Source organism: Sceloporus occidentalis, unplaced genomic scaffold (genome assembly GCF_023333645.1).
Source record: "Sceloporus occidentalis isolate IW3139 unplaced genomic scaffold, rSceOcc1.0.p SCAF_2, whole genome shotgun sequence".
NCBI lineage: Eukaryota > Metazoa > Chordata > Lepidosauria > Squamata > Phrynosomatidae > Sceloporus > Sceloporus occidentalis.
This window is the reverse complement of record NW_028316982.1, coordinates 30,164,775-30,185,975: the sequence shown is the minus strand read 5'-3', so window position 1 is coordinate 30,185,975 and position 21,201 is coordinate 30,164,775. Positions and strand designations below refer to the sequence as shown.

General features: G+C 39.9%; 1 protein-coding gene across 3 annotated transcripts in view; it reads left to right on the top strand.

Annotated features, from left to right (window-relative positions):
• Positions 1–21,201, top strand: part of MME (membrane metalloendopeptidase) — a 111,152-nt gene that overhangs the window by 39,159 nt on the left and 50,792 nt on the right. For 2 of the 3 annotated variants that reach the window (XM_089509009.1, XM_089509010.1), the window contains exons 4-10: positions 2,591–2,752; positions 4,258–4,338; positions 7,188–7,283; positions 7,412–7,530; positions 9,411–9,476; positions 13,599–13,733; positions 14,019–14,120. In XM_089509009.1, coding sequence (XP_089365135.1) covers positions 2,591–2,752; positions 4,258–4,338; positions 7,188–7,283; positions 7,412–7,530; positions 9,411–9,476; positions 13,599–13,733; positions 14,019–14,120 — 761 coding nt within the window. Of the gene's footprint in view, positions 1–60; positions 134–2,590; positions 2,753–4,257; positions 4,339–7,187; positions 7,284–7,411; positions 7,531–9,410; positions 9,477–13,598; positions 13,734–14,018; positions 14,121–21,201 lie in introns of those variants that run through there. The other variant, XM_089509011.1, reaches the window with a different exon arrangement.

Below are 21,201 nucleotides of genomic sequence, written 5' to 3'. Positions count from 1 at the left end.
TTGAGGGCATCTGGGGAAGACATCTGGGGTCATCTGCAGAAGAGCCTCTGAAATGCCTTTCGTGTATGGGAAAGTTCATGTGAGAAATCTGACTCCTGTATGACATGTCTGTTGTCATTAACACCATTCAGAAGTAAGCTTAAATTTCTATGTGTTTCCAGTTGCTCTTTCGGATATCTTCATCTCTTCACTCACTGACCTTTATAATATCTCCAAGTCTGCTCCTCTTATCCTGTTGTATTTTCTCTCAAGAATTAGTTTTGTCAGGGAAGAAACTTCTTTTTTAAAAAGGGTGGGTGGGTTGTTGATATTTTAAATATATACAAGTGACCTTTTACAGATCATCCCACTCCTTTTAGCCCTCTCATTGAGCTGCCAGGATGACCAACCTTTTTGGAACTCCCAGGGAATTCCGGTGCTTAAAGGTATATACATCATAATGTATGGGCAGGTTCATATAGAAGAAGAAACTTCTACTGGTAGGGTGCCATAGAATGTATAATTTGGAATAGATAATTTTTTGCACTCCAGTTCCCTTAGCCAGCATGGTCACTTATCCAAATCGTTGTAGTTAAAAAAACTAACTTTAACTTCTCACCATCTAATAGGCTGAGTTTTACTGTGCTTCTCACTTCAGTATGTTGTTTTGAAACTGTAATGATTTGAGGATGAACTACAAATCTGGAGAACAGGGTTCAAATCCCACTTGGCCATAGAAGCCTATTCGGTGATTTTGGGCAAAGCACATGCTCTCAGCCACAGAGGAAGACAAAGGCAAAAAAAAAAAAAAAAAACACCTCTCAACATATCTTGCCAAGAATATCTCCATATCATAGGGTCTCTATACTTCATAAATGACTTGAAGGCATACAACAACAACAAGGAGTACTTAGCTTAGAGGTGTTGTGTCTTTGGTCCTCTGGATGTTTTGGGCTGTAGCTTCTACGGTTTTAGCAACCATGAAAAAGATCTGGAGGGGCATGGACACTCCGCCCTGGTTTAGCTCATGATCTGCTGACCAATATTCAAGAGCTATCTCACAGTAGTTTCACAAAATCATAGTGTTGGGGCATCTAGTCCAAACAACCATAAGTGAATGAAAGCCCTCCTGACATCCAGGAGTTGGAACCAGAGCAACAGAAACAAGCGTGATCCATCTTCTACATGAGATCCGTTCAAATATTTAAAGATGAAGACCTTTTACCATGTTGGTTGCCCTCCAAGGATGCATGTTGGTAAAGAGGACCGGCCACATAGTAAACAATTGTCATAAATGAGTGGTATCTAAAGTTTAGAGTTGGCAAGAAACAATGATTTGACTGATTTGAAATTTAAAAAGAAACAGTTTTGGAAAACTGCTCTTGCACACACAACTCCTTCATTCAAGTGGAAACACAAGAATGGTAAGATGAGAATGTTTACATTCATGCAACACAATACTCTGATCTCTTCTTATTAAATTGGTCTTCCTTGACTAGATAATTCATTTCCCACTCTAGTTTTCTTATTTCTGCTTTAAATAGGGTTACTAGCCTGAAAACGGGGCAGGGCTCCTGTATCTTTACTGGTTAACAGATCCTGAAGCATGAAGTTCTGCCAGCTAGAACACCAAATTCACTTCCTTCATGCTCCAAATCCACCTTTTACCTGTTGCGCGCACACACACACCCAACATGGCCATTTACTGGCTGATGGAAAGTGAGAGGGTAACAAACGAGGTGTCCCAATATGTTTCTATAACTGAAAGATGATATCAGTGTGGAGCATTAAGCTACAGGAATGCACCTGGACCATTCCCCACCAGCTAGTAAAAATGGTCATGTTGGGGAAGGGATGTAGCAGCCAAAAGAAGGGTGGGGTGGGATAATGGAGGAGATGTCAAATAGTTTTATTCTGCTTTATTCTGTATTTTCCTGCTCCAGAATCTGTAAACAATTAAAGATATAAGACTCCTGACCAGTATTCAACCTGGCAACCCTCATTTTAAAGGAGAGCAAACTCACCAAGGGTTTTTGAGATGTTTTGTGTATACTGATCATGCTTACCATTCTTGAAAGATGTCAATATTTTTAATAGAAAATATCTAAGGAAGTGCTGTCTCCTGATAGTTTCAGAAATAGGCAACTTGTCTGAACTCAGTAGCACTGTCAGGTTTGAGGCATCTCAGGCAACGTTTCATCTAGAAATTAATCTGTTTGATTGTTTTATCTTCTCTTTCCACCTTCGGCATTCGGGATACTTCCTCACTTCTCCTCCCACTCCCATTTACTTGACACCAGGAAGGAGACAATCAAAACCTAGGATTCTGTAGAATGGAGCCATGGCAGTTAAAGTAGTGTCAAACTACATTATTTCTCTGTGCACATGCACCCTTAATCCCAATAAACAGTGCAGTTGTAACTCCCAGTTTAGCAAGATATTTGTTAAATTGCCTGTCTGATAACAATATGGCTATGTTTCTTTCCTTTTATATCAGTAATTCAGAATGTGTGTTGCTGTTTTTGTTGTTGTTGTTGTTTTAAAAAACCTATTTCTAATTGTTTTCTTCTTTTCTCTCTTCTTCTGTGCCTTTATTTCTCCCTTACAACAGCTGCCCGCATAATTGAGAACATGGATACAAAATCAGACCCTTGCAAAAATTTCTATCAGTATGCTTGTGGAGGATGGTTAAAAAAGAACATCATTCCAGAGACAAGTTCCCGTTATAGTAACTTCGACATTTTAAGAGATGAGCTGGAAGTTGTTTTGAAAGGTCAGTTGGAATATAAATTTGTGAACTAAATGTATGGAAGATTTCCATCTTATCTTCAAATATTTTCATACCAGTGCTTACCATGGGGTAAGTACTGGTAAAATGATGCTAAAACGTTTAGGAAGAGTGTGTGTGTGTGCATGCGTGTGTGTGTCTGTGTGTGTGTGTGAAAACCTGACACACTTCCTAAATGGCAGGGTATTGTCCTCTCACCTCCAGCGTCCCTGAATTGTTTGGTGAGCAGTCATTTCCCATGAACAGAAATTTTGTCTTCATGGGAAATGACTGCTCCCCGAATGATTCAGGGATGCTGGAGGTGAGCGGACGATTCCTTGCTGTTTAGGATGCACACCAAGCCTTCACACACAATTTATCAGCAGTAAAGTGCTGGCATGAAAATTTTCTATTTCTCCAGCCTGGTGTCAGAAGAGCAAAAACAAAACAAAAGTTACTATTTTGTGCAACATGTTTATTTTTGTTGTTGTTGTTGTTGTTGTTGTTTTACTCTTTCTAAAACCAACCCAGACTGTTTGCCTGATAATACGAATGCAATTTATGAATTAATCTGTTGTGTCTGGCAGAAAGGAAGCAGAGACGGTTTTCTGGCCGAGGTGGATCTGGTCCCATTGGGGAATGAGCTTGGCATTACATTCCAACTCTTTCAACACCTGACACCAGTGCCCTCATGGCCCTGCAAGAGTGGGCAACTGTCCTAGGTGTGCGAAAAGGGCCATTTCCTTCAAGCCAACTCACCAGGGAATGCTGCTAAAAACATTGGCAGCCAGTGTTGACCAGCTTTATATCCTGTACCCTTGTATTTAGATACAGCCAAGTAAGCACTTTCTAAACATAGGATATCACCGACATACCAAGCTATGTTTCTTTCCAAAACATGAGAAGATGTGGCTGCCAAATTCAGAAGCAGATAAAATAGGACTATCCTTTAGAGAGATGCTTTGAGGCTGAGAAAAGGAATGAAACTATTTCTTGGCTATAGAACATTTTCTCTAGGAAATAATAAGAGCCAGCATGGTGTAGGGATTTAAGTGTTAAGACTCAGACTCTGATTTAAATTTCTGTTCAGCCATGGAAGCCAGCTGGATGACTCTGGGCAAGTTATACTCTTTCAGACTCAGAGGAAGGCAATGGCAAACCATCTCTGAACAAATCTTGCCAAGAACCCCTCCCCCCATGAAAGGGTTGCCTAAGGGTTGTTGTTAAGCAGAAGAGACTTGAAGGCATCCAACAACAACCATCAACATTATGTGGAGATCTGTAGCAGCAGACAGTACTGTATTCCTTTAAAGGAGCACAAAATACTCCTTCCTCCAAATTCCTCCAAAATACTTTGAAATTATGCAGTCATGATCGCTTATTGTTTTATGTGTTGAAGTTAGAATCTATAAAGCGGGCATCCTTACCCAAGATACCATGAGACACTAATAAAATATACAATAACTATTAAGTCTATAACATTTGGATGAGTATGTCTCTCTTGTTTTCAGATGTGCTTGACAAGGAAAACAATGACGATATAGAAGCTGTTAAAAAAGCAAAAACGCTTTACAGATCTTGCATAAATGAGAGTAAGTTTCCTTGTATTTTGTTATATCTTAGAGTAACCATGCAGGTGCCTGGCTGAGAGGGATTTGAGCTGTAATTTAGCATATTTGGAGGGCACCGTTAGGGGAAAGGTGGTCCTATTCTAATCTCCTTCTTTGGAGGTCTTTAAGCAGAGGCTGGATGGCCATCTGTCAATGGGGATGCTTTGATTGAGAGTTCCTGCATGGCAGGGGGTTGGACTGGATGAGCCTTGTGGTCTTTTCCAACTCTACGATTCTATGATAATGTTAAAGTACAGGGAAAAAAACCTCCCATTTAAAGGGAATTATCAGGTAGGATCAACTATGCTTTTATATAAAAGCCCAAATTTTTAAAATGAAACCTGTGTTAAATTACTATAACTAAATAATAATAAATAGTATTAACAAATTATTAATATATTGGTTTATCTTATTCTCTCCTTACATCTTTCTGCAGGCTGATAGTATGTTCATACTAGAAATTTAAATCTATCCTCTAGAAATTCTTAGAAAAAGTGAATAGAAATGTAAAAGAATTGTTTCAGATTCTTGCACCTGGAAATTAAATGGATAGTTCAATTAAATGGGAAATTAAATTTCCGAATTAAGGAAAGAATAATCAAAGGAATTGCTCCACTTACATGAGGGATGTGTGACTGCACCACTTCTGCAGGATCCTATGTGACTGCAGAGACTGCCAAAAATGTGGCAGAGGCAGAGAGAGAGAGAGAGATCTGAAAATGATTGGTTTTGAACAACAGGTATTTTTTTTTTAATGTTAAAAGGGGCTGTCAGCTATTTAAAAGGCAGCTTCCTGATTCCGAAGGCTTCCATGAGAGTTATTTTTATTAGTTTTTTTCTGGAAAATGAAGGGGACAAGGACTGCAAATACAGGCTTAGGGGTGACACGCTACCCCAGGGCAGTCAGCATGGCATGAGATGTTAATTCTAAACTCTTGTAGTGATTTAGAAATCTTATTCATTGGCCAAACTATCCCAAGGTGTTTCAGACCTGACCTTCAATCACTAATTTTAAATCTTTTGTCAGCAGTTGGGAGATGCAGCTCTATAATCTTCATTTCTTCAGGGTTTCTGCCTTTCTGCATCCAAGTCTATCTCTCATTCAATCCCATTAGGTATCCGTCCTGTTTTTGCCATTTCCATGTGTGTATTTTCCATGTGCACTTCTTAAATGAGTACAACCATTTGCCAGTGTGCACATTCTCAAACTCCTTAGAAAATCCAAGAACTGCCCATGAATCTTATAAAAAGAAAAGTTGGCTGGAATGAATTCCTCATATATCCTTAGTCAGTAAGACGCTCGATTTCAACAGTCTCGTAGCAATGATTTGTCTACTCAAGAACATGTATTCATATGGGAGTCCACTCTAACATGTATTTGTTGAAGCACATCACAACAAAGAATAAGTGACTTCAGCATACAGATATTGTCATTAAGATGAAAACAGAGAACATACTGTTTCTGATATGCTTCAGGTCATGTAGAAATAAACAGAAGTTGAACTCTGACTCAAGCCACAGAACTTAGGTGATGGATATCATTGAAACCATAGAAATAAACAGAAGTTGAGCTCTGACTGAAGCTGCAGAACATAGGTGGTAGATATCATTCAAATAACATGCAAAAAACACATGACATCTCCTAGAAAGTCAGCCTATGTTCACAATGATGACTACTGTATTTCTATCTGTTACAGTTGGCCCTCCTTATTCGTGGATTTTTTTATCCATGGATTCAAGCATCCATGGCTTGAAAATACTCCAAAAAAAGTATAAATTCCAAATAGTAAACTTTGATTTTCCATTTTATATAAGGGACACCATTTTACTGTGCAATTGTATTTAACAGGACTCGAGCATCCACAGATTTTGTTATTCATGGGGGGGGGGGGTGTTCCTGGAACCAAACCCCAGCAGATAACAAGGGCTCACTGTATTATGTTTTTAATGTCTCTATGGTGCAGTACATGCTGCACAAAAAGGGCGGCCTGCCGGCACCTGTTTTCCCTCCACAGGGAAGCTGCAGCTGCCAAACCATGTGGCATCCCTGCGAAGTAACAAGTGTGCCATGGTACACCACAGTGCGTCATTGGCGCACTCATTATGCAAGTGCCACGTGGCACTTGCATAACAATGGCGGAGCCCATGTGTACAGGGCACTACCATTGTGATGCCCTGAGGCAACCCTAGCACGTCACCATGACGCCGCAAAGGGCCAGTATGTACCAGGCCTCTGTGTGCTTTCTTTAAAGGATATTGGATAACTCTGGAGGTTATTTTATGAAGAGATGGGTGATTCTGTAGTGGAGATACCATTACTATATCTATATCATCATCATCATCATCATCATCCAGTTACAGATACTAATACAGCCTAAAACTGTATCATACAAAAGCAAAAAATATAATTACATATTATTAAGATTAAAAGCAGTTAAATATATAGCCATTAAAAGAAGAACAACCAATGTAAACAACACAACACATGAAAGGCACTTTCCTCCTGAGCAGTCAGCTCTGAAAGGTCTGCTGAAACACAAAATTAATCCCCTGCCTATGAAAGGATAGCAAAAAGGGCACCAATCTACTCTCTCTAAGAAAGAGAGTTCCAGAGCTTGGGACCTGCCACTGAGAAGGCCCTCTCCTGTTTTCCCATATGATATACCTGTGAGGGTGGGAAGACAGAGAAAGGGGTCTGCCCATAAAATCTTGGGATATAGGCAGGCTCATATAGGGATCTAGATAGTACCATTCTTCTACATCCATATAATTATTGGATGATGCAAGGAACGCATCCTAAAACTTACGAAACAATGTTTTTTTTTCACAAGCGGCTATTGATAGCAGAGGAGGGAAACCACTCATCAACATAATGTCAACTTTTTCTGACTGGCCTGTGGCGTTAGACAGCTGGGATCGTGATTATGGTAGGAGAGTTCTTTTTATTACTTCATTATTCTTTACCTTAAAAGGGCTAGGATAGCTGTCTTCATCAAAATGCTAAGTATGTGTGTCTTTTCTTTCTTTCTTTTTTTATTTTCTTTTGCTGTTTTAGGCACCTCATGGACAGCTGAAAAGGCTGTTGCAGAGCTAAACTATCAGTATGGGAAAAGGGTCATCATTAACTTCTTTGTTGGTACAGATGATAAGAACTCTACACAACATATAATTCATGTAAGTTCAGCACTCTTGGGAAGTCTTGAGCATATATACATATTTTTTATTATGCCAAAGTCATGGAACTTAGGAAAGAAATGATTGCCCAGAGATGGCCCATGACATTATGTGAAGGACAAGATGGATCCTCTCCATGTCATGTACAGAAGCTGTACAGAGAAGTATGTTTACTTCAGGACTAATGAAACAACAGCACCTTCCACCAGTTGATGAACAAAACCCAAAGACTACTCACTAATGGTTCCTCTTTAACTGCAGAGAAGTGATTCATATAGTGTCTCAGGGTTCTGTCCCGGTGTTGTTCATTTTAAACTTTAGAAAATACTTACTGACTATAAGAGCTGTTTGAGAATGGTATCAAGTGGTATCATGAGAAATGTATCAAATGAATTGAAGCTTTCTATTATACGGAAGTGATGTTTGCACGACCCATCTTCTCTTTGTTAAGGCATTCACAGTCCTCCCATTAGAGAGAGTCATGAGCCCACATCAGAAAGCAGAAATGGAGGAGCCAGGACTTGAAAGGATAGAGCTCTGTTTGCCAGGCTGCCTGCCCTCAACCTCAATTTATATGGATTACAAAATCATAAAAGTTAAAGTGACCGCAAGAGCTCTGCCATGCAAGAATATGCAGCTAAAGTGTTCCTGAAAGATGGCTATCCAACCTCTATTTAAAAATCTGCAAAGAAGGAGTCTGTCTCCAAGACAGCATATTCCATTCTCATGCAAACATGTATAAATCAGTAAAACATATATGTTTCATTTCTACTTCTTGAATTGTTGCAAGTTATCCACTCTCTTGTTATTATACTCAACTTTATATCATGCAATCATGTGGTAAGAACAAGAATGCAAGTTTTCATTAGTGTTCAATGATATATGTTTGGCCATGCCAAGCCAAGATTGTATGCTCCAGTGTGGTAGAATCTTACAACCTGATCATTGCTGTTTTATGTGACAAGGTTGTAAAGGTTACATATTGCCTCCAGAGAGTTTGAAAGTATCAGGCTCCTACCCAGGTGCCTGAATCTGTGCCACCTACCCTATAGTTCCATTCCCTTTTGCTATACATCCTGTCTATTTGTGCTGGCAATCATCAACAGACAATGACATAGTGACACAGAGATTGTGCCCAATGACAAAGAGCATTGGGAGGGCTTGGTATACCACTCAGCAGCAGCACCTGCACAGTGACATTCCCCCACACAAAGCTTTGGCGTTGTTTTCTGACATGTGCTAGTAAGGGCAATGGTCCCCTCTTCCCCTTTCTCCCCATTAAGTAGCAACAGTCCTGTCTTACTTCCTCATTTATTGTTGTGTGCCTTCAAGTCATTTTTGACATATGGCAACCCAATCATGGGGTTTTCTTGGCAGAATATGTTGAGAGAGGGGTTGCCATTGCCTTGCTCGGAGGCTGAGAGAGTGTGTTTGCCCATGGTCATCCAGTAGGTTTTCATGGCTGAGTAGGGATTTCAACCTTGGGCTGTCAGTATCCTTGTACAACACTCCAGCCACTACACTACACCATGGTGTCTCTCACAGAACTATTACTCCTTCTTACCCTCACTGATCACATCTTCTTTGGGGAGGATTTATTCCTTGCCTTTATCCTTTATCTCTCTCTAAACCTAGGCTGTATTATATATTATTTAAATAAAGTAATTCTCCAAATATTCTGCAACCACTATTGGACTCTAGTATTTTTAAATTTAGAATTATTTTTATGTTCACATATTTTACTACAGAGGTATTTTCAAAGAAACAGAGCCATTTAGGTATGAAAGTATGAAAGTTAGGTATGAAGCTTCAAGCCTGTATCTTTGTATGAATTGTTATTGTATTTCTAGCCTGAATATCTTTTAATGTTCATTTTACAGATAGATCAGCCTTCACTTGGACTCCCTTCTCGTGATTACTATGAATGCACTGGAGTATACAAAGAGGTATGCTTATAGATCAGCAACCACACCTTTTGTCAATTCTATAATACAAACTTCCGAATTTCCTATTTTCCAACTAATTTAGAAGCCTCACTGAGAGGAATACAACTGTGAGGGATACTAGAAATATGGTAGATGGTACCACTCCCCCTCTCCAAACAAGTTATACATGAACACATAACTTCCTTGAAGGTGTCTTGTGTTGTTTTTACTTCTGTTTACAACAGTGGTCTGTAAAGTATCATTGAGATTCTTCATTATCAATGACTGGGCTCCATCACTGCCAATGGTACCACCCCAAAACAATTCAGTTTATGGCCATTCATGGCCAAATGTGACCCCCCTCCCCAACCTACCTCTTAAGCTAGGCAGTGTCCCAACTGAGGGGTTTCCAAGACACTGCCGATCAGGGTGCTAGGAAATGATGACTACATTGCTGTCCTGGTTACAGAACATGATGAGACAGGCAGCCAGAGAAAGCCCTTGGGGTCATGCTGCAAATGTTTCTCTCAACTCACATTGAGACATGGACAGTGCTGCAGTTGTCATTTTCCAGCACCCTAGTCTGCATCACCACAGAAACTACTTGGCTTAAAAGGTATTATTATTATTATTATTAACCTTTATTTATAAAGTGCTGTAAATTTACACAGCGCTGTACATACAGTCTTTTTAATTGGACAGTTCTCTGCCCTCAGGCTTACAATCTAAAAAGACACGACACAAAGGGAGTGGTGGTGGGGAAGGGACCTCTCTAGTAGGATAATACATATAAAATACATAGCATTACGGGAAATGATTCAATAAAACAGACAACAAAAGAACGTCAAATAGCAAGTGACAATTATGCAATGCCTGGGAACGCTGCCCTGAACAGGATGGTCTTCAACTCCATTTTGAAGCTGATTAAATAAGTGATGGCTCTTGCTCGCGGGGGAAGAAGGTTCCAGGAGTGAGGGGCAGCGAGTGAAAAGGGGTGAATCCGAGATGGGGCAGAGGAAATCTTGGGCTGGGACAGCAGACCTTGAATACCAGAACGGAGGGCCCTAGTGGGAAGGTAAGGAGAAATAAGGTCTGATAAGTAAGGAGGGGCCAGCCCATGGAGGGCTTTAAACGTCGACAGCAGGAGCTTATACTGAATGCGGAAAGGGAGGGGGAGCCAGTGAAGGGATGCCAACACAGGAGAGATATGGTCAGAGCGGTGGGCGGATGTGATAATGCGTGCAGCAGAATGCTGGACAGAAATTAGAGGACAGAGGTGAGAAAGAGGAAGCCCAGCCAGGAGGATGTTACAGTAATCAAGTCGTGAGACCACTAGGGCATGGACCAGAATCTTGGCAGTAGAGGTGGAGAGATATGGTCAGATTTTGGCAATATTGTATAAAAAGAATCTACAGGCCTTGGCTGTGGTCTGGATCTGAGGGATACATGAGAGAGAAGAATCAAAGATAAAACCAAGACTGCGGGCTTGCTGAACTGGTTGAATAGAAATGTTGTCCACAGAGACAGAAAAGGAGTGTTGAAGGGTGGGCTTAAGAGGAAAGACAAGAAGCTCTGTCTTGGACATGTTGAGCTTCAAACGCCGATGGTGCATCCACTGCGAGACAGCAGTGAGGCAAGATGAGACTTGATGTTCAAGCTTTGGAGAAAGGTCAGGGGTGGAAAGATACAACTGGCTGTCATCGGCATACAGATGGTAGGAAAAACCAAAAGAGCTAATGAGTTTACCTAAGGACAGTGTGTAGAGAGAAAACAGAAGGGGACCCAGAACAGAGCCCTGGGGAACTCCAACAGATAAGGGGACAGGAGATGAAGTCTGACCACCTGCAACCACTGCAAAAGATCTGTCTGACAAATAAGGTAGGTTTTGTGATTCACATTTGGGCCTTAATGGCTGTAAACATGAATCTCAACAGTTATGAGATGATAAATAAGCTCTGAACAAAATGCCAGCCAGTGATTTTAAACAATTATATTTTGTGCATATCACTATATGAAGAACCCAGCCATGATGTTTTAGAATATCGACAGCTCTCACACAATACGATTGCTCTTATAGCTGCTTCGATTGTCTTTTTTGACAGAGAGATGGGGTAAAAATAAAACTTTTATTATTATTATTATAAACATTTCTTCCATTTCAGAGCACCAGACACACTGACATGAGCAGAGGGTGCCTAATACTATTTCTCCTTTCCATATCACCGTAGATTCTTAAAATCTATTTCCCAAGATAGCTACTCCATCTGCCTGGTGGTAGTCTACCTCTGGACACACAAGTGTACAACTACTTATATTGTGCACACATGGGATGAAATTTGATTGGCTGAAGCCCCCTAGTGAATATGCACAGGTTTTCTTCCTTGATGAAAGTCAGAATCCGTCTAGGATGTTGTTACATGTGAAGTCAGTCTGAACAAGGATGCTAATGAACAGCTGCCAGTATACTAACGGGAGAACAAAATCTCTAACAAGACGAAAAACACCCACTATGGAACTTGCTACAGACACTCAGACAAATTGACGACACTGAATCATTGTTGCTCTAATGAGTATTTCCTCCCAGCTAATCTGTTTATGACCACAGTCTGGAAGCCACATTTTTCCAAACCGTAATTAAGTAAGCTTGTTAGGAAAGCTGTAATCCAAATCTTAGCTTTTAAATGCACACTAGTAAATATATAATTACAGTCATAACAAAAGTCTGGTACATATTATGTTAGGCTTTAGTTAGAAAAATATAACAATTTGCTATAAGAAAATACTTAAAATTAATGTGGGGTTTATTACTTTTGTTAACAGTGTTAACAAAACAGAACAATGTGATGTATTTTTCCCCAGTCCGCTACAGCCAATTTTATCCATTTTCCTCATCAACAGTAGTCATTTAACAAAGGTCTGTTTCAAGGTAAATAGGTAAGGGCACAAAGGGCCTCTAGTACAGGGATGGAGAATATATTGTCCTTCTGAGAGTGTCAGATTGCAACATTTTCCAGCATAAGCATTAGTGAGTTGCAAACCAATAACATCTATAAACTAATAAATAATAAAACTTTTATTATATCTTGCTTATTTGTAAGAAACAATCAAAGCGGCTTCCAATAATTAAAATATACAGATGTACAGAGATAACAATAATACAAATGCACACACACACACACCTTAAAAAGGAATTAAACCATTCTAAGATAAAAATTCAAACATTAAAATCAACACATTTATATTAAAATCACACATCTAGAGGGAAACATATTTTCCATTCTTGGTCTAGAGCATGTAAACAGGGCTGGGCAACTGTGAGAAGGATGGAAGCCAATGTATATCCATAGACACACAGACACGGCTGTTATGAGGGGGGGAAGAAGAAAAGACCATAGTGTTTGTGTGCGGGTGCACACATGTGTGTAAGAGATTTAGAGGTATTTGGACACATTTGGACCAAAATTGATCAATTAAAAGAACATTTGGAGGATCTGGGGCATCGTGAGGATCTTTTAGGGACTGAAAAAATGGAAGCTATATATGTAGCTTGCAGGCTGCACTTTTGTTACCCAATTTAATTTTTTTTTCTTTAGAAGTAAGGAAGGGAAAGGGAAGACTGATCTGTAATATGAAATATGCAGGTGGGCTGGTGCAGGAAGGTTGCCTACCCAGGTCATGTTCTTTCCCTCCAGTCCCAGCTTCATATGTAGGATCATTTAGCCAATATTGTGGCATCATCATGTGCATTATTTTTTCCCTGCTTCATAAAATTAGCTGCCACTGTTGCAGAGAGAGAATAAAACTTGCCTGATAGGATATTGTTTTAATAGCCTGACTATAGGGCAATAGAAAAGCATCTGCTCTAACTTCTCTTGCAAAAGAGTTTTGCTATTTAGGGGCTGCCATGAAGAAGTCCCTGTCTCATATTCTTATCAACCAACCTACTTTGATGTTAGATTGCAGAACAGAGTCTTGGAAGATGGGAAGTTTCATGTACTGTAGTCTTTCAAATTGTACTGTGCGCGCACACACACACTGCAATATATGCATAATTTAGACATCTAATTGTCTATTACAATGTTATGTACAATGTTCAAACATGTATTTACAAAATATGTATAGATATATTTTTTTTTCTTACAGGCATGCTCAGCCTATGTTGATTTTATGATTTCCGTAGCAAAGCTGATCCGCCAGGAAAGGAACCTTACAATCAACGAGGATGAAATTTCTACAGAAATGAGAAGAGTAATGGCTCTAGAAACAGAGATTGCAAATGTAAGCCAATTGTCTCAGATTTATGCATGGAGGAATTTAAAATGAAAATGATCAGGATCCTGGGCAAAGACAGTTACGATGTAATATACCTAATGACATGAATGTGATTTGATCCAGCATCTGGTAACATTGTCTCTCAGAGACTGTTTTGCATTCAAACAGTCATATTTGGAGGAGACTCACTGAAATCAGTGCAGCTTTTCCCCATCTCTTGCTTTCCCTGCTGTTTCTTCAGAGGAGCCCCTTCATGTGTTGTAAATATGTGTGTACATATGTGTTTCCCAGGCTACCACCAAAGCTGATGACAGAACTGACCCACTTTTGCTATATAACAAAATGACACTCAAAGATGTCCAGAAGAATTTCTCTTTGGAAATCAATCACAAGGTAAGAAAAAAAGATCAGTGATGCATTGTTTTCAGCTTCTACTACTGATTGATTGGTTCATGCAGTAGTCTAATGTGTTTTGTTCTGTTTTTTAAAGCTTAATTCTGAAGATAAATTGAACTTTAGAACTGCCAGCATTAAAGTGAATTTGTCACATTGTTGTATACTCAACTGACGGCAGAAACAGGAAAACAAGGCCCCTAGCCAATCAAACACATGTAGTAGCCCTCTCAGACAGTTGACAGTAATGCTAAATAGAGGACCAAGGGGATGGGATTGCAATAGAACTGACATGTCCTATATATGTCTGCTCAGAAGTAAATCCCAATCAGTTCAGCAGCACTTATGCTCAGGTAGGTGTTTATAGCTTTGCAACAAAAAACCTTGCCTCTTTTCCTCCTCCCAAAGAGCAAGAAGTTCTATCACTGATATTTCAAGACTGGGCATAACATGGAAAAATTGTTTTGTGTGTGTGTGTTTCTCTGTATATTATAGCTACGAGAATTCCTCCAGGCACCATAGCTATTGGCTCTGCTGATGTGGAGGATGCTGGAAGTTATAGAACAAAAATTAAATTTCTGAGCACAAAAAAATAATTTCCCAATATAGTCCAAAAGGTATCTCCCCCAAAAGGAAATTCAGTCCAAAAGGTCACCTTTCCAAGCTCTGAGAGGCTGAAGGATGCACTGAGTTAGGACTCAGTAGCTGGATTAGGGAATCGACCATTCAGACAATAGCTATGAAAACACACCATTCCTTATCCAGCCAGATGTATTTGTGCCAAAATCTACTTCTACATGCGTGCCTTTCTTAGTTGGACTGAGACAAAATGGTTAAATCAGCATTAATAGTTCTAAACCAAACAGCTGACACATGGACAAAGTTTAATTGAACAATTAGTTTTCCATCATGAAAAGCTGAAGTCTCCCTATAAAGGTTTATCATAAACACAGTCTTTCTCTGATACTGAGTAAGGAAAAACTGTGTATGACACTTCAACAGGGTTTCAATCCAAAGTCTGAATTCTGTGGCACCAAACTGCATTTTACTTATAACGCTTAAACTGAAGAAATTGATTATTCATCATTCTTGTGGACCAGCCATTTAGTCTATTAATAAATTGAGTTACAGTCAGCCCTTCTTATATTGTACATGGATTTTTATACGTGGATTCAAGCATACATGGTTTGAAAATGTTAAAAAAAAGTATAAATTTCAAATATCAAACCTTGATTTTCCATTTTTTATAAGGGACACAATTTTGCTATGTCATTATATTTAACGGGACGTGAGCATATACGGATTTTGTTATCCACGGGGGATCATGGAACCAAACCCCAGGGTATAACAAGGGTCCACTGTATTTATAAATAGACTTAATGGATTCATTAAATTTAAATTGATTTGTGAAACACCAGTCATTAAGTACTTTTTGAGATGTTGAAGGAATGATGAGAGGAACCAAAATGGAAGGGAATGCCATCTTTAATATTATGACTCCAGATTAAGAAACAGAGATTAGAAATATTACCTTTGGACAATAAAAGCCCCAAAATGCTCCAGCCAGTGTGGCCGCTGGGGAGTTGTCATCCAAAGATTCTGGGAGCTGTAATCCAAAAGAGTAAATTTCCCCAGTCTCTGCTGAGAACCGTATGCAATTGAATGTGGGTTAATAGAAAGTGCCAGCAGAAGAAGACTCTTGTCTTTATCACCTGCTTCTGGGTTTACATGAACATTATCCACTGGTTAAGAAAGCAGGATATTAAACCTTTGGTCTGCTCTGGAGGGTCTTGTTATCTTTGTATTTTTGTTTGTCATTTACTATCACTCTAGTATACTCAGAGCTTGGGAGCCAGTGAGAGATTCCACAATCTGGAATCCATAAAAGTAACTTTTCCAGGATCTGAATATAATAGCATGTAAAGCAGGTGTGTGCATATTACATCCTGTGGGATGCATGTGGCCCCAGACCCTTTTTGTGACAATTGAAGCTGCCCATCATTCTCCCAAAGCTCTAAACCCCCAATATTCAAAAATAAAAGGCACAATTTTCAGAGAATTTTTGCCCCCAAACCACACAGAAAGTCCTCCAGAGGTGTGAAAAATTACTATTATTATTATTATTATTATTATTATTATGTTTATTTATAAAGCACTGTAAATTTACACGGCGCTGTACATAGTAAGTAGCAAAATACAAATAAAGGCCTGCCTATGGTGTACAGCCTAAAAACAAGAAAATAAAATTTTAAAATTAACACTATATTTTTAAAATAACTGTAAAACAATAACAAAAACAATTGGCATACATAGATGTTGCCAGCAGCCAGAAAATCAGGTTGTAAACTGAAATGCTTCCCTAAACAAAACTGTCTTTAATCCGGACTTAAAGGATGCTAATGAGGCAGTAGTCCATAGGTGTATCCAGAAGGATAGTTAGTCCTGATACCCCACACAGTTGCCCACCCCTGTTTTAAATGAACAAAATCCCTTCTTGAAAAGAAATATTCTGAGGGAGCAACTAAGAGAGCTGGGTGTGTTTACCCTGGAGGAGAAAAATCAGAGGTGCAATGATAACTATCTTTAAATATTTGGAGGATGTAATGTAGAGGTTGGAGCAAGCTTGTTTTCTGCTGCTCCAGAGACTAGAACAATAGATTCAAATAACAAGAAAATAAATTCCACCTAAACATTAGGAAGAACATTCTTTTGTACTTGTGAAAGCTGTTCAGCAGTGGAATTTATTGCCTCAAAGCGGCTATATCCGCACTACAGAAATAATCAAGTTTAACAACATTGTCATGGCTCAGTGCTGGGACTGTAGTTTTGTGAGCCTTCTCAGTCAGAGAGCTCTGGTGCCACAACAAACATCAAGTCCTAGGATTCCATAGCATTGAGCCATGGCAGTTGAAGTGGTGTCAAGATGGATTATTTCAGCAGTTTGGATACAGTCAGGGTGGTGGACTCTCCTTCCTTTGAGGTCTTTCAGAGAAGTTAGATCAGCATCTTTCAGGAGTGCTGTAGTTGTGTATTCTTGCATGGCATGGCGTTGGACTAGGTTGCCCTTTTGGTCCCACCATGATTCTTAAATTGCAAGGAGGAGAGCCCTTGCTAATTAATCAGCTTGCCATCTAGTTGATTGACCTACTGATTAAATTGGTTAATTCAATCTTCATTAGTTCATAGTGCGCACATTATTTTATATAAGGTGGTACTTTGCCTACAGCCATGGCCTGTGAAATGCTGAGCAGCCAAAACAAACTGATGCAATTTGCAGTTTATACTTGACGAAGGTACAAGACAAGAGCAGTTAGCCAAGTTTCCCATCTTGGAAAGAAGTGCAGCTGCAAATGCTGACGCATGAACAGCCACTCACTTTATTGTACTAATATTAAGTCTCTACCCTTTCTGAAGCAGCACAGAGCAAATGCTGTACCTTCAAACCCTTGGAAGAGTTATTTTTTGGACTGCAACTAAGGGCTGATTCTCACTGGCCTTTATGCCGGGTTACCAATCGAATCCAAGGAATGGCGTTCCTATTGGAAACCGAATTAACTCTAGAACAGTTCTAGAGTAACCCCCAATCGTTCCTACTTAAAATCGAATCGTAAAGCGGGTTTTTATTTGATCCGTGTTATCGTCATTTAACGCGGGTTAAAAAAATAGAAGGGTCGAACCTACATTTTTTCCTTGATTCGGGACAGGAATCGGAGTATGTAAATAGGAACGATCAGCCTCTGAAATCGGGTTAACTGGATGGGAGGAGCGGAGCGCGATGGGCTAGCCTGGGGTGTCACCCTCTTTGGTCTCTTTCTGCATCGCCAGCACCATTTTCTTCCATTCACACAGACTCCCCCCCCCCCCCCCCGGTGGATTGCAACCTCCCCTCTGTTTGAGGAGAACCACTGAACACCATTTGTAACAGAGAAAGGCTGGATGCACAGCGATCTGGGGGGAAATAGAGCCTTTCCTTCTCTCTTTCCCAAACGGAATCTGGGGAGACATAGGAAACCCTGGGTGTGTGTGTGTGTGTGTATTCCACTTTATCTCTATCCCTGGAGACTTCTGCCCTCTCTTTTGTATTGTGTCCGCCTTTCTATCCTGGACGTCTCTTGCTCTTGCTTTATTCGGCTTTCACTCTCCTTTCTCTTAGCTCTGCAGCCTCTAGCCTCTGGGATCGTTCTCTTCTCCCCTTTTCTGTCTTGTGTCTCTATCCAACTTAAACCCACTGCCTTCTCCTCCTTGATCCCATTTTCCAACCTTGGGCTTTGGATCCAGAGTCTCTACCCACTTAAACCCACTGCCTTCTCCTCCTTGATCCGATTTGGCAAACACACACACTTTCCCATAGGCTCTTTCCAGAGGAACTATGGGATGGCTCCCAAGACAGCCCAAGGAGCAATCTTCCCCAAAGATTCTCTCCCCATGGGGCGGCCAAAGCGAATTTGGGGCTACCGAGGCTCTTTCCAGAGGAACTATGGGATGGTTGTGTTTGTTGTGTTTGTGAGACATTTATCCTCCACTGCCAGAGAGTGCTGGTGCCTTAATAAACTACCATTCCCAGGATTCCCTAGCACTGAGTTATGGCAGTTAATATGGGGAGACACAGAAGAGGACGAATAAGCGCCTCCTGATTGGCTCTTTTAAAAAAAACCACCGCAAAATTTATAATGAATTAAAAATGGCCAGGTAGTGGGGACGCAGGTACAGGCTACATCGGTGTATGTTACTCCAAATTAATGTGACGTCATGATGACGTCGCTTTGATTGACAGCCGAAAAAGGCGAGTGCGAACAAAATAAAGCTAAAACCAGGTTATATATACACCGATTCATTCTTGAATAGGAACAAAAGCGGATCATTTACAGCGATTCAGTTGGTACATGAGAACGAAGAAAAAAAAGCGATTTGGAACACGGGATAACACCTGTGTTATTTTGAATCGGATTTAACGGAGCCGGTGTATTTTAAATCGTTGTAAATCATAAGTGAGAACCACCCCTTAAAGTAGTCATGCTGGCTAGGAAATTCTGGGAATTATAGTCCCCAAATTAACATTTTAAAGTGCTGGTCCTGTTCAGGAATGGCCAGTATATGGCAGGAATTCCAGTACACTTTTGTATAGCAATCGTATAGCATAGCATGTGCATTTCTATACAGCTTATCAATGAACTCAGCACATTCTAAGCAGTTTACAATCTGTAAGCCAATTGCCTTCAACAAGCTGGGTACTCATTTTACTGGCCTATGAATGGATGCAAGGCTGAGTCAACCTTGGAGTCCCTGGGATCGATCTCATAAACTTGTGGCTGCAGCACCGGCATTTAACCATGACACCAGGACACCTTGGGTTTCATTGGATCCATGAGAGATTGTACAGTCAGGCTCAGAACTCAGGCCCAAAACAGACAGGCAGATGTGGGTGGCTTCCGGCTGCTCTGCGGACATGGCATTTAGACAGTGCATGCCCTCAGAGCACCCCAAAGCTGCTCTGGGGCTACGCCAGGGCCACGTAAGATGGCCCAAAACCAGCTCAGATGGAGCAAATCTTTTCCACTCCTTTCCATGGTCCATTTAGGACTATGACAGGAGGTGCTCTCAGAGCCATGGCGTATGTTCACTGCTTTTGGCCGCTCCTTCCTGCCCATCTGTTTTGCTCCTGAGTTGCCAGTTCAGGATTGGAGGGAAGAGTTTGTCTGCCAGAAAAACCACCTTTCTTTCCCACCTCCAGTCTAGGATGAAAAAATACATTCAATTCCACTGGCAGAAGTTGCAAAGCAAACCCATAACATCAGAGTTACAGTTAAAAGCAATTCCCACCTTCTCAAAATATTCTTCAAATAGAACATGGCACCCTTAGGGTTGGTGTAACCAGTTGCAATAACTCATGGTGTCACCCCCCCCCCCAATTGACCTCCTCCTAATCCACACCATACAGAATCCTTTAAAAAGTTTGTTGTACTAATGTTACTTATAAATCGTAATTCCCAGATATCACCAAATGTAGAAGTAATAGTTGTGACGTAAACAACTGGCACAATTAAAATTATACTTTTAAATTACAATATCATACACACAGCCTAAATGTATTTACATATACATAATTTGATGAGCTTAAAGTAAAAATTTGGTAAAATGTGATGTTTTTAAAGAACATTTTTAAAAATTATTATTTTTATTTTATTTTTTTAAATTTGATATTTTAATTTTAAAAAAAAACCTTGGGCCTTTATTTTCTCCTTCCACTGGGCATCGCCCTATTCATACCATCTCTTCAACATTTCAAAAGGATGCAAGTGAATGCCACATCCTGTTTCTGTCAGAAAGCACATGCTTGAGGACCAATGGTGTCACCCCCTCTTAGGCTATCACCTAAACCCCTGAACCCCCTAATGATGCCACTGCAAATAAAGTATTGTCATCTGGTGCATATTCTAAATATTCTGTACCTACTCTTCATACTAGTTTTTTCCATTGCAATCTAGAATTGACAGTATTTGACAGCTGACATGCAGCAGCAAGTAGCAGTCAACATCCAATGGATAAGATGCAACAGCATTTACCAAGTTTCATTTGTAATCTGTCCATTCACTGAGCAATTAGGAAGCATCCTTTGAATAGATGTAAACTCCAGAGAGTCAATTGTCACATTCTCATGTCATATTTCACACACTGAATTTTGATATCAGTTGTCACTACCGAAATCCACTATCTTCACTATAGTCTGTTTTAAATTTGTTTTAAATGGTTTTTCTTTTAAAATTGGGTTTTTTTTAAAAAAAAATAGGATTGATTATTTAATTGGGTTTTAACTTCACAATGATTTAGTGTTGATTGTAAGTCATACAGGCCAAAATTAAAATGATTAGATCCTAAGAATGAAATTCAAAATTGCATCCAGTTTTTATTTTGTTTGATTTTAACGAACACAATTACAAAATTTGATGTTGATTTTGATCAGAGTGGGAGTTTGACTTTGCCCTGGAACATTCCTTCAATATGTTTAAATCCCACTGAAATTGATTGGATCATGTCCAACATATGGAAGTACCGTAGAACCCTTTCATTGTAAGGCTTACAG